This window comes from Lissotriton helveticus, chromosome 7 (genome assembly GCF_964261635.1).
Source record: "Lissotriton helveticus chromosome 7, aLisHel1.1, whole genome shotgun sequence".
In the NCBI taxonomy this organism is placed as follows: Eukaryota; Metazoa; Chordata; class Amphibia; order Caudata; family Salamandridae; genus Lissotriton; species Lissotriton helveticus.
The window spans coordinates 454,313,459-454,327,398 of NC_136068.1; the positions used below are offsets into that span (position 1 = coordinate 454,313,459).

Genomic DNA, 13,940 nt, shown 5'->3' on the forward strand with positions numbered 1-13,940 from the left:
CTGAAACTCCTGATCTGCGCAGATGAGCTGCGACCACTGCCATCACTTTGGTGAACACCCGAGGGGCGCTGGTAAGGCCAAAGGGGGAACTTAAAATGCTCCTGCCATATCCTGAATCTCAGGTAACGCCGGTGGGCAGGCAGGACGGAGATATGGAAATACGCGTCCTGCAGGTCCAACACTACCATCCAGTCTTGCGGGTCGAAGGCAGACAAGACCTGAGCAAGTGTGAGCATCTTGAACGTCTCCTTCCGGAGGAAGCGATTGACATTCCGAAGGTCTAAGATGGGACGCTGGCCTTTGTCCTTTGGAACCAAGAAGTAGTGGGAGTAACAACCACAACCTAATTCTGGCGTCGGAACGCGCTTGATGGCCCCCTTGGCCAAGAGGGCCGGAACTTTCTGCTGGAGAAGTGGCAAATGATCCCCCGACATGCGGTGATACTGTGGTGGCATGGCTGGGGTGTTTGTCTCGAAGGGGAGGGAGTAACCCCTTAGGACAATTTGCAGAACCTACCTGTCCGATGTGATGGTGTACCAGTGGTGGAGATGATGGCAAATCCTGCCACCCACTGGCTTTTGGTGGGCCTGAAACACCTAAGAAGGTTTGGAGGCAGTGGCAACCAGCAAGGGGGGTGGTGAATTGACTTGCATGCTGGCCCCGTGACTCACCTCTGCAGGTCCCACGTCCGCGTTGATACGGTTGCTACTCAGGCCTGTGGCTCTGAAACGAACATGTTTGGGCGCCCCTTCCTTGACCACGAAAAGCAGAAGCAGGAGTGCGTGTGGCAGAAAGGCCCAAGGACTTGGCTATAGCCCACAAGTCCTTAAAGCGCTCCAACACGCAAGCCACCTTATCGCCAAACAGGCAAGTGCCATCAAAGGGTATGTTCATCAATGTGTTCTGGACATCCCCAGAACGGCCAGTTCTCAGCCAGGCGTGGAGGCGTAGTGCCACTGTTGTGGAAATTACCCTACCCAGCGAATCAGCAGTGTCAAGACCACAACGGATCGTGAACGTTGCTACGAGTCTCCCCTCAGCAATTGCCTGGGTGAGTACCGTCCGAGCCTCCACCAGACACTGATGCAGCACTTGCGCCACCGTATCCCAGACAGAATAGGAATAGCGGCCCAAGAGACATGCATAGTTCACAGACCGCAGTCCTGAACTGGCAGAAGAAAAAAATCTTCCCAAACTGCTCCAGATTCTTGGTTTCCCTGTCCAGTGGTACGGAAGGGAACGCGCTCCGGGACGCAGAGGCTTGGACAACCAAGTTCTCTGGGGTAGGGTGTTGGGAGAGGAAAACGGGGTCGCCCGGGGCTGGGCGATGGCGCCGGGCCTCGTTCTTATCCACAGGAGCCCCTGTGTTGGGCCTGGACCAGGGGCCCAAAAGAACGTCCGAGAGTGCATCATTAAAGGGCAGCACCGGCTCTGTAGAAGAGGACGCCGGCTGAAGCACCTCTGTCAGGAGGTTAGTCCTGACTGTCACGGTAGGGAGCTGGAGGTGGAGAGCCTTGGCTGCCCTATGTAACACCATAGAATAGGAGCCACCCTCCTCCGCAGCTGCGGTAGAAGGAGACAGTGAGCCAGGTTCCGGAGTATAATCCTGGTCACCTGCATCCCCCAGATCCTCATCCCATTCCGGGTCTGACTCGCATTGTGCTGCGACCCCTCCCAGTCCTCCCCGTCCTCCATATGCCGAACAGGTGGAACGTACTGAGGTGGTTGAAGAAAGGGATAGAAATTCCCTATCGCCGTTGGAATCTGCGTTGGTCGACACTTCCGGCGCCGTCTTCACGTCGGGGAGGAAGCCAGGGACGGCATCGGCCGTGACCGCGGCCGACGCCAGCAATGTCGGTGGGGGTAGTCCAGGGCCAACTGACATGGACGGGGATCCATGCCTGGATCAATGGGGTCTCTCGGCGTCGAGACCGGTGTCGTCGACGTCGGGGCCGGCGACGTCGTAGCACGAGAACCCCCAGTCAGGCCCCGAAGGCGCACCGGCTGGGCCGAATGGTCCGAACACGCGTGCCATGGCTGACAGGAACTCCTGCAGCTGGGCCAGAGTCGTCGATGGACCCAGAAGGGTGGGTAGGCCATCGGCAACTGCGGAGGCTCCTCCGGAGCCGTGGGGGCGGCGCCACCTGCACCCTCAGCCGCGTCGCACGACAGGCGAGGGGAAGGCAAAGAGCAACTGAGCTTTTGGTGCTTCGCCTTACCTGACTCCGAGTGCAAAGACTTGGAATGGTGGTGATTGCTCCGCAGCCGGTCCCTCGACCTCCCACGGGACCGGGACCTGGAACGGCACCGAGCAGACTCCTGGGCCTCTAGCCATTTTCGGGACAGCTCCCGCAAAGTTTTCAGAGCCATGGCCCCACAGTGGGGACACGACGAGTCGTGGTCGCGCCCCAGGCCGTAGAGACACTCGCTGTGCGGGTCAGTCACCGACATTGTGCGGGGACAGGCCGCGTAAGACTCAAAAATGGCCATCCCTATGCACCTGAAGTAGAAGTTTATCCCAAAAAAATAGAGACAAAAAGTCCCAAAAAACTCAGTCAAAAAGTAACTGGGGGTTCTGCTCTCTCCAGATCTGCGCTTACTGGCGCGGAAAAAGAAAGAACTGATGTCAGCGCGCATGGGCGCGTCTAAGTAGCTCCAGCAACGTCATCTCTTTGACTACGAGACCAACAACGTAGAAGGAGCCGTACGACGAGTTCTACCGACGCATAGGGGTACTACTGACGAAAACATTCCAGATCCAGTCTGACGCCTGGGGATATTCTAAAGTAAGGAATCTATTACTAATGTGTCTCTTGCAGATATCGTCATCAGGCAGTCCATTCAAGCCAATACATAACAACTTTGCCATATAGTGTCTATGTGGCAGAGAGCAACTGGGCTCTGGGTCCATGGCAGTTCCACTCCTTGGCCAGGGCATGATTGAGCAGCCCCACCACAACTCCTGAGTCACTGTCTTAAGCTCCTGAGTGAAAATTCCCACATTACATTGATGCACCCATTGCCAGCCACCCTCCTCTGTGAGTCAGCAGGAGTGGCATTGCAAACCGTGGCACCCAAGTTTTATTTCCCACCTACTACTAGAGCGTGGTGGCCTTGATGTCTAAAGCTCTTCAGAATCAAGTCCTCAATATGCTGGAACCCACCCCTGTGTACATCCCTAAGTACCTGATGTTTCCTCAAACTATGCCTTTTTCTCAACAGACTAGCTCCCAACCGGTTGTCTGCTGTACCTGGCAGTTACCCTGAGTTTCTGGACATCATGATGGCTAGACGCAAACAGTACTGCAGCGACATCCCAGTATATTGCCTATCGCTCACTACAGGTATCCAATGAATCCCTGTGTGGTCTGTGTGTCCTTCATGCTCTTCTGTACATAGCAGAAGCCTCATTAGAAGTGTTATTCACCTCTGCTAGTTGCAGAATCTATTGCCGCCCAATTATCATGCACAACTACTCAACCCTTATGTGCCACATCAGAACGGATGTGTATCTGTGTGTGCGTACACACATACACATACACAAGCCCATGTGTCATATGTGTGTATGTGTGTTTCTGTATACTCCAGATCCTCTCTGTACTTGGCTGTGGCTTTCGGGAAGTTAGAGGTACTAGAGCTGGCCTGCTCCATACTGTTCTGCAGCTGATCCCTTGTGTGTTGGTGCTTACTTCCTACCTGCACTTCTCCCCAATACTCTAGGATGTCCCGCTATGCTGGGCTCCTCCAGTGACTATGCATCCCCTGTGTATCACTATGCACTCTATCTTGCCGTACCTGGCCGTGGCCTCCTGTGAATTAGTGGTAATCTCAATAGCCAGCTGCACGCTCTTCTGCAGTGAATCCCGAGTACGCTGGTCCACTGGTTCCACGGACTGGATGTCCACACTTGTGATGTTCAGGTTGTTCTGGGGGAACTTAAAGATGTCGCGCACTTTCATGTTGTCATCAAAGCCAAAGACTGCTGAGCGGATGATGCGGCTCGAGTTCTGTAGGCAAAAAGGTGGAGGAATCAAAGATTTCAACGGAGGAGGGCAGAATCAGCCTCAATTAGAAGTAGTGCTGTAATCCCCTGACAAGTAGCAGATATTAAGAAACATCCTGCCTTAGCACTGGGGTACATCTCACAGCTAGCCCTACAAGGGGCAGAGGATAAAACGTGAGCACAAAAGTTACACCCCTCACTGCCAACAATTGTACACTGGTCTGGAATAGTTTCTGGCGTACGGCTTTCGATCATTTATGGTGTAAGTGGAGATATACAAGAAAACTATCCTACAGCTGCTGCTTTGATACCTCTCAGCAATGTGGAAAGGGAGGGACCATCCTTAATGGCCACTACGAAGGGAGTGGGGGAAGACAGACAAGATTAACATGGTTTACCTTCTAAGAGACTCTCGAAATGGGGGTAGGAAAGATCAAAATCCTCCTTGTGTATTCTCCCATTTAAGTGTGTAAAAACATTCGGAACAGATAACGTTAAGCTATTGTTATGAAACAAAACTGAAAAACACTGAAGTTATGGTTAGTTCGGTAATCCATAACTTGCACAACAGCTGTCCAAACCATAAGTTGCACACCAATTGCAATGTTCATCATCTCACCCTAGATGTAACAGGGTCAATTACAAATGTCAACGATCATACAGGTCTGAAGTCAGATTAGATATTGCATTAACACTATCAATAATAATATAGTATTGTTTATTGGTTTGACTGAATGTTATTAAATGTTGTTGTGCTTTTAGGTGTTACTTTTTGATATACATAATTAAGTACTATGTATTGCACCATAAACATAACTTATTTTTTCCAATAAATGTCAGTTTTTTTCCTGTCATATCACATTCAACTGTTTCTTGCCACCAACTCCCACTGCACACAGTCTGGTCTGTGGCACAGTGAGGCTAGCCACAGGGCCTACTATTTCCCCCATCCTTAATGGTTTGCAGACCCTGTTGTCGGGTTTGCAGGTTCAGGCACCTACACTGCACACACTGTGGGGTTAGGAGACTTGGTACCAATGTAATAAACCCCATGGGAGAGCCAACAAGAGTCCAAGACCCCTTGCTTCTGTTTGCAGGCCTTAGGGGCCACAAACCCAGCCTCAGAGTCCATTAACCCTGCAACAAAAGGAAAATGCTACTTACCAGTATGCATCAGTTCTTGGCATGTAGATCTGCAGAGTTGCACACTGTGCATAGATCGCCACCTAGTGTTGGGTCTAGGTGTTTGCAGTCTGTTGTCCTGAAAAGTTCTTTGGAAGTCACGAGATAGGTGACTCCTCCTTTGGACCACATTGCGCATGGGCATCGGCTCCATCCGCAGATTGTTTTTCGCCATAGGGAAATGGAGCTTTGCAAGAAAAGGAAGGATGCCCATATAATTTGTATCTAATTAAGAGAATACTGGAACAGACAAGGGTTTCCGGGGAGGCGGGTGGGCGTGTACAACTCTGCAGCTCTACATGCCAAGAACAGATGCATACTGGTAAGTAGCATTTTCCTTTCGAGGCATATGAGCTGCAGATTACACACTGTGCATAGATTGTATAGCAGTACCCACTCCTAGTGACGACCACCCCTATCTGTTGCAGTAGTTTGGAATAATGCTTTGAGAACAGCCTAGCCCACATTAGGTTGTTGTTTGGTTTGCACATCTACACAATAGTGTTTTGTGAATGTGTGCAGTGTAGACCATGTAGCTGCTTTGCAGATGTCATCTAGGAGAATGTTCCCTAAAATGCCATTGAAGCCCCTATTTTTCTTGTAGCGTGGGCTTTAGGAGGAACAGATAAGGTACGTTTAGCTTTGTGGTAACAAATCTGTATGCATTTGACAATCCATCTAGCTATCCCAGATTTTGAAATGAGATTACATTTGTGTGGTGGTGAGAAAGACACAAAGTTGTTTTGTCTTACGAAAAGGGTTGTGTCCTCTATGTAGTACAGCAATGCTCTTTTGACATCTAGGGTGTGAAGAGCTATTTCTGCTACTGTCTGTGGCTGCGAGAAGAAAACAGGCAGTTCCACAGATTGAGATGGAAGGGAGAAATGACTTTGGGCAAGAATTTTGGATTAGTACGCAGAACTACCTTATTGTGATGCATTTGCAAGAAGGGTTCTTGAATAGTTAGTGCTTGTAATTCACTAACTCTCCGCAGAGAAGTAATAGCTACTAGGAACGCAACCTTCCACGTTAAAATTGTAGTTCACATTTGTGTACGAGTTCAATGGGAGGTCCCATTAACCGTGTGAGAACAACATTTAAATTCCACACAGGTGAAGGTGGTACTCTGGGGTGTAGTCTAATAGAGGTATAGGCTAAGTTACATCTTTGGAGATGCAGTAAGTATCCTTGGGTGTGTTGAATAGACCCATCTAGAGGATCAATATTGTTGTGACAATATAATTACAAATCGTTTCCACTTGGCTGCATAACATGCCCTAGTGGTTGGACATCTAGCTTCTTTTATGACATTCATGCAGTCTGGAGGAAGGTTCAGATATCCAAATTATAGGATTCAAGGAGCCAGATCGCAAGGTTGAGCTGAGCTGGGTCCGGGTGTCTGATCTCTCCGCGGTTCTGTGTTAAGGTGTGGAGAAAGGTGCAGATTTTGGTGTGGTACTACAGACAGTTGTAGCAGTGTGGTGTACCACACTGCTGTCTGGCCCACGTTGGAGCAACTAGGATGAGAGAATGCTGCTGTAGTTTGCGTACTACTAGTGGCATGAGTGGTAGAGGTGGAAAAGCGTACGCAAATCTGTTTGGCCAGTTCATCCATATCGCATTGCCTTTGGACAGTGGGTGTGGATATCTGGCGGCGAAGCTTGGGCATTTGGCGTTTGTGGGTGGCAAATAGGTCTATGTGAGGTTGTCCCCACATATGAAAGAATGGCTGAAGAACTTATATGAAGTTCCCACTCGTGGGTCTGTTGTGTTTGACGACTTAACAGATCCGCTATGGTATTTTGTGCTCTTGGAACATGCTGGGCTAGAAGGAATATGTTTTGAGGTATAGTCCACCGCCATATGTCCTGTGCTAGTTGAGAGAGCTGCAGGGAGTGTGTGCCTCCCTGCTTCTGTATGCAATACATGGCTGTCATGTTGTCTGTGCGGACTAACACAGCTTTGTTTGATACTTGCTTTAGGAAAGCTTTTAGTGCTAGGAATATTGCTAGTAACTCCAGATGATTGATGTGGAGTAACTTTTGTTGCGGTGTCCACCTGCAGAGCGAGAGTTCTTGGTTTTGCCTCTGCCTATGTTTTTGTTACCCTGCAACCTCCTCTCTGGTCGCTCTTAGTGAACGTGGATTGGCTAGGGGTCTTGTAAGAAGTGATGGGACTTTCCAAGGAGTAGCCTCTAGTGTTGCCTCTGTATGATGAGCGACGAAAAGAACGCCTGGGAGCTTGCTGCTGCAAGGCTCCCATAGATTTTGCTGTATCAGTGTCTTTTTTAATCTTTTCTAAAGACACGTCAACATTTGGGCCAAATAAGTGTGTCTCATCAAATGGCTGATTAAGGATGGAGTTTTGTACCTCAGGTTTAAAACCTGAAATACGTAGCCAAGCATGTCTACGTAGTAGGGTGCTGGTACTGATTGCCCTTGAGGCGGTATCTCTGCAGCATCTAGGGCACAACAAATGGAAGTATTAGTAATATTTATCTTCCTGTATAAGTTCATTGGCCCTATTTTTGTATTTGTCTGGTAGATGCTGCATTATGGACTCTAGTTCATCATAATGCGCTCTGTCATATCTGGCCAGCAACGCTTGGGTGTAGGTAATGCGCCAGATATTAGCTGCTTGTGACGCCGTTCTATTGCCGGCGGCTGCAAGTAGCTTACATTCTTGGTCTGGTGGTGAGTCCTCACCTGATGTCTGAGAATTAGATAGTTTACGTGCATTAGACACTACTAAAGAGTCTAATTGTGCTGGGCCTTTAATATAGACTGGATCTGTAGGGGCAGCTTTATATTTTCTCTCAATGCGAGGATTAAGGACCCTAGCCCTGACGTGATCCCTGAAAACCTCTGCTGCGTCCTTGACGACACCCTTAAGCATTGGCAAAATGGCAGTAGACCTTTGGGTGTTATCAAAAGTGTCTAGGAGGAAATCTTCCTCCACCGCATCAGTGTGTAAGTCCACCCCATGATATTGGGCAGCTCTTTGGACTAGTAGGTTAAAACCTATAGTGTCCACGAGGTATTGCATGGTATTACATGGCTGGATTTGGATGGAAGGCTTCTACGGAATTGTGTAAAACAGTAATAATGCAAGGATGATGGATTAGTGTTTGTTACTTTGTTATCCCCGCTTTTACAGATCCGGAATGTTTATTTTATTGTTTAATATACTTTACTTTTCTTTATTTCATGTCTTGTTTTATAGGTGTTGACCCATGCTTGATTCGGCATATCTCCAATATGCTTGTATAATTCCTGATGCTTTATTGCCGCTCTCATTTTTGTTATTGCTCAATAAAAAAGATTTGAACTAAAAAAAAAAAAACCTATAGTGTCCTCTGGTGGGGAAGGTCTAGAAGGGTATATATTGTCTAGTGGGACATAAGGCACATCAGGGGTGTTGTAATCATCCCATGGATTAGGTGACTGAGGAGGAATATTGGTCCCTGCTGGGTCATGTGGGGACCTGTGTCAGAGTCTATGTCTGCATCATCGTCTGGATTAGGGGATGGTGTAGGTGAATGTTGAGGTGGAGGATGTGTAGGAGGAGAAGGAACAATATGGGGGGTGGTGGAGAAAGACACCTTAATGGAGAGGTTGCAATGTCTCTTCTTTGGAGGAGGAGGAGGAAGTGCTGGCGTCTCAAGTGGTCTCTTCTTGGAGCTGCGAGTCAAGTGACCAGTCTTAGGATCCTTTACAAGAGTTTTTGGGTTAGGATCAGGTGTGAAAAGTTCCTCTGAATATGGCAAATCCTTCGGCGTCGAAGATGTTGGCTCGGTAGGTTTTCTGCACCAAGTCAGTAGCTGGTTTTGGATCTTTTGGTTTAGAAGTGTGCCCTTTTGAAATGTCCTTTACCGGAACCGGTTTCTTCAGTTCTGGGTGTTTTTTGGTTTTGAAGCGTGTTCTTGAGCTTGCGGCGTTTTTTTTTTTTTTTTTAGTCGGCTCAGAGTGCGGTTTCGGCATCGATGAGCCGCTGCCAGTCTTCGGCGCCGTGTGATTAGGTGTCGGAGCAACGGTCGGAGTGGTTGAGGAAGATGGCTTTTTCCATCGGTGTCGGTATAGGATCGGCACCAGGGATAGGCTGGCTCGATTCGCCTGAAGGCTTAGTAAGCTTCTTTGCCAGGCCCAAAGGCAGGGCGTGGGAAGCAGTCTCTCGGTGTGCACCCAGGCCCGAAGGTGAGGGTGTGCCCGAAGCCTTTTTGGAGGGTGTCGAGGAAGGGTTGGGGTCAACGATCTTACTTACGACCCGTTGAGCTGGAGTGACTTCCTTCGGCATTTGAGGAGCTGGTACCCTCTTCAGCGTGCTGGTGTTCTGGCACGTCAACGCCCTCTTCGAAGAGCTCGTCGGGGATGGAAGCGGACGAGCGAGCCATGGTTCTCAGAGCTAGTCGGTCCCGGATCGTCTTCTTGGAGCGGATGAGGCACAAGCGGAACAGTCTTTGGCCTCGTGCTCCGGTGAGAGGCAAAGGTTGCACACTTCATGTAAGTCTGTGTGGGGAAACTTCGACCCACATTGAGGACACTTTTTGAATGGCGTCCTTTTCATGAGCCAGGAAGTAAGGCCTAGGTAGACCTGAAGGCCTTAGTCGACAACCGGAATCGAAGAGGTGAAGAATCATGTTGATGGAGAGCGATCGAAACACTGAACTGGGTGAGGATTGCGCGCAGAAGGAAATTCGGTTCCAAACTGGAGCGCGGGAAACACATCCGAGCCCGATGGCGGAAAAAAAAACAATCTGGGGATGGAGCCGATGCCCATGCGCAATGTGGTCCAAAGGAGGAGTCACCTATCTCGTGACTTCCAAAGAAATTTTCAGGCCAACAACAAACTGCAAACATCTGGGCCCAACACTAGGTGGCGATCTATGCACAGTGTGCAATCTGCAGCTCATATGCCTCGAACATGAGATTTTTTTATTTTAGAACAAAGGGGTCCATTTATAGCCCACTCTACCTGAGCTACTTCCATACAGGGAAGTTCACCCTACGCCTTTCATTTTTATTTTCAGGACACAGGACAGGGTACCTGCTTCCTGCAATTGCAGCTGAAACATTTTATTTTCAATTTGCAGCTCACTAATCAAACCGCTGTGGGTCCTTGGACCTGAAATGAATGATTAAGGGAAATCCCTTATTCAATCAAATCCAATTATGTTTTTTTAATTTTGATCCATGGATAGTCTGCAAACAGGGTTTCCAGACCATCCAAGGACTAACATAATTGTAATTTGATTGACAGCTTGCATGAATTTCTGGCCCTTTCGAAACAATTTTGAACACTAATTTCTCAAAAGCGGTTGAGTGTATTTACACCAAACCTAGCAAGGGCACTTACATGAATACATTTCTACTTTCATGGCAAGTTTGGTGCAATCCTGTTTAGACATTGTTTTCTGTAGTAGAAATCCAAGATTCCTATGGGACTTAAAATGGGTAATGTAACTTTTTCCTCTCCGTCTCTATTTTTTGCACCCACTTGACACAGCTGCATGAAACATTAGGCAAAGGGCACCTAAATTATTAAGAAATCAGAAAATGGATTTTCAATGGAACTCTGATCCAACCAGAACTACACAGACCCTAGCTTAATGTGGGAGCCAGACCTCTGCACTCCCTCCCCCCATTAAAACAGACAAAGACTAATTTATAAATGGCTATTTATAAAAGAAAAGGCAGGAAGCGAAGGGTTAGGGGGCTTAGAATTTGGAATCCCTCAATGCACAAGTTACTACTTGTGTAACGATATATCTGTAAGAGACATTAGTTAGTATTGGATTCCTTACCTTAGAATATCCCCAGGCGTCAGACTGGATCCGGAAAATTTTGCGTAGCAGTACCCTTGCGCGTCGGTAGGCGTAGTCTGCGGCTCCGCGTCCATCGTCTGCGCCGTGATGACGTCGTCGGAGTACTTAGACGCCGCCTCCGCGTGCTGACGTCAGTTCTTAGACACAGCTTTCCCGCGCCAGAAACGCAGAGCTATGCCAAAAAACCAACACTGGTGCCAGTGAAACTAGGGCCCTGAAGGGGACAACCCTAACCCTAGGTATCGGTTCGCAGAACGGGGAGGATGGGTGGGTCGGTAAGGAATCTAATACTAACTAATGTCTCTTACAGATATATCGTTACACAAGTAGTAACTTGTGCATCTGAAAGAGACACGTTAGTATTAGATTCCTTACCTTAGAATAGATACCCCAGTAATACCAACCCCGGTGGTGGGTCTGCGAACCAATACTCACACCAGAAAGTCCTGGAGGACGGAACGGCCAAAAAAGCCATCCCTCCGGACTTGGCTGTCCAGGCAGTAGTGTCTTGCAAACGTGTGCAGCGATGCCCACGTAGCTGCCTGACAGATGTCTTGTAAGGGCACACCCCTGCCCAGGGCAGTGGTAGTAGCCGTGGCTCGGGTGGAATGAGCCCGCAATCCAGCATGGGGCTCCTTCCTAGCCAAGGAGTAGCATGCCTGGATACACAAGATGATCCACCGGGAGATGGTCCTCTTGTGTACCGCTTCCCCCTTCTTAGCGCCCACGTAACCAACAAAGAGTTGGTCATCCACCCGGAACTGGCGTCTGCGATCCAAATAGAATGAGAGCGCACGTTTTGGGTCCAGACGATGGAGCCGCTCTTCCTCTTTAGAGGGATGCGGTGGCGGAAAGAAGGTTGGCAAAGTGATAGACTGCCCGATGTGAAAGGCCGTGACCACCTTGGGCAGGAAAGAAGGACGAGTCCTCAGAACGACCTTGTCCGGATGGACAGAAAGGAAAGGAGGTTTAGAAGATAGAGCCTGGAGCTCACTCACTCTCCTGGCAGAGGTGATGGCAACCAGGAAAGCAGTCTTCAAAGTCAGAAGGCGAAGAGGACAGTTGTGAAGTGGCTCAAAGGGAGCGCACATCAGGAATGTTAAGACCAGGTTCAAGTCCCACTGAGGCATCACAAACGGAACAGGAGGAAACGTGTGTGTGATGCCTTTAAGAAATCTGTTTACAATAGGGGACTTGAACAAAGAAGGCTGATCAGGTAGCCTGAGAAAGGCTGAAAGGGCAGAAAGGTAGCCCTTGATAGTGCCCAGAGCAGAGCCCTGCTGGGCAAGAGAAAGAAGGAAGAGAAGAACCTCAGAAAGAGGATCCACAGCCTTTGCTGTGCACCATGCCACAAATCTGTTCCACCTGCAGGCGTATACAGACTTTGTGGAGGGACGCCTGGCTGCCAGAATGATGTTACAGACTTCAGGAGGCAAGTCAAATGGCCTCAACTGTCGCCGCTCAATCTACAAGCATGGAGGTGGAGACTGGACAGGTTCGGGTGGAGGACCATCCCCTGCTGCTGCGACAGAAGGTCCTCCTGAAGAGGCAGACGAACCGGGGGATCGACTGACAGACTGAGTAGCTCTGGATACCAGTACCTTCGAGCCCAGTCCGGAGCCACAAGGATGACTTGGGCCCGGTCGCGCTTGATCTTCAGCACTCTGGGCAGAAGTGGTATAGGCGGAAAGGCGTACAACAGACCGCAACTCCTCTCGCGACGAAAAGCGTCTCCGAGCGAGTGCCGCCTTGGAAATTCCAACGCGCAGAACTGATGACACTGCGCGTTCTCTTCGGTGGCGAATAGATCTAACCAAGGCTCTCCCCATCGCTGAAAGAGGCCTTGCGCCACGTCAGAGTTCAGACGCCATTCGTGATCCATCATGCACCGACGGCTGAGCTCGTCCGCCCTGGCGTTCAGAGAACCTGCCAGGTGTTGAGCCACCAGGGTCACGCCCTGGCGTTCCAGCCATTGCCAAAGGCGAAGAGCCTCTTGACAAAGGATCCACGACCCCACACCGCCCTGTTTGTTGCAGTACCACATGGCGGTGGTGTTGTCCGTGAACACCTGCACTACACTCCCTCGGACAGAGGGGAGGAATGCCTTCAGTGCTAGACGAATCGCCCTGAGCTCCAACAGGTTGATGTGGAGCCGGGCCTCCGCCGGAGACCAGAGGCCTCTGATCTCCGCCTCTCCCACGTGGCCTCCCCAGCCCTGGAGGGACGCGTCCGTCACAACTACGTGCTCCGGTTGGGGTAGGGAGAGGGATCTGCCGCTGACCCAATCGCGGTCCGTAAGCCACCACTGCAGCTGTCTCGCAGTGCCCTCCGAGATCAGGACGTGGTCGGATAGGTTGCCCTGATGCTGGGCCCACTGAAACTTCAGGTCCCACTGCAGAGCCCGCATCTGGCACCTGGCGTGATGCACCAGTAGGATGCAGGAGGCCATCAGCCCCAGAAGCCGCAGCGTCAACCTGACCGAGACCCGGGATAACGGCTGAAAGATGGGAATCAGAGCCTGAATATCCCGGACCCGCTGTTCGGGTGGGTAAACCCGAAATCGCGCCGAGTCCAGAACCGCTCCGATGAAGAGGAGCTTCTGAGAGGGACACAGGTGCGACTTCGGCACATTGATGGAAAACCCCAGCTGGTGCAGGAGGTCTGCCGTCGTCTGGAGGTGGCTGACGACTGTTTGGGGCGAGCCCGCCTTCAACAACCAGTCGTCGAGGTAGGGGGAAGACTGAAACCCCTAACCGACGCAGATGAGCTGCGACCACCGCCATCACTTTCGTGAACACCCGTGGGGCGCTGGTAAGGCAGAAGGGGAGCACGGTAAACTGAAAGTGCTCGTGGCCCACCATGAACCGCAGGTAGCGCCGGTGGGCAGGCAGGACGGGGATATGAAAATAAGCGTCCTGCAAGTCCAACGCTACC

General features: G+C 50.2%; 1 protein-coding gene across 1 annotated transcript in view; it reads right to left on the bottom strand.

Moving 5' to 3' along the window:
• The window catches only part of MVP (major vault protein), a 133,382-nt gene that overhangs the window by 17,763 nt on the left and 101,679 nt on the right, over window positions 1-13,940 (bottom strand). The window contains exon 13 of the mRNA XM_078652398.1: window positions 3,796-4,007. Coding sequence (XP_078508524.1) covers window positions 3,796-4,007 — 212 coding nt within the window. The remainder of the gene's footprint in view (window positions 1-3,795; window positions 4,008-13,940) is intronic.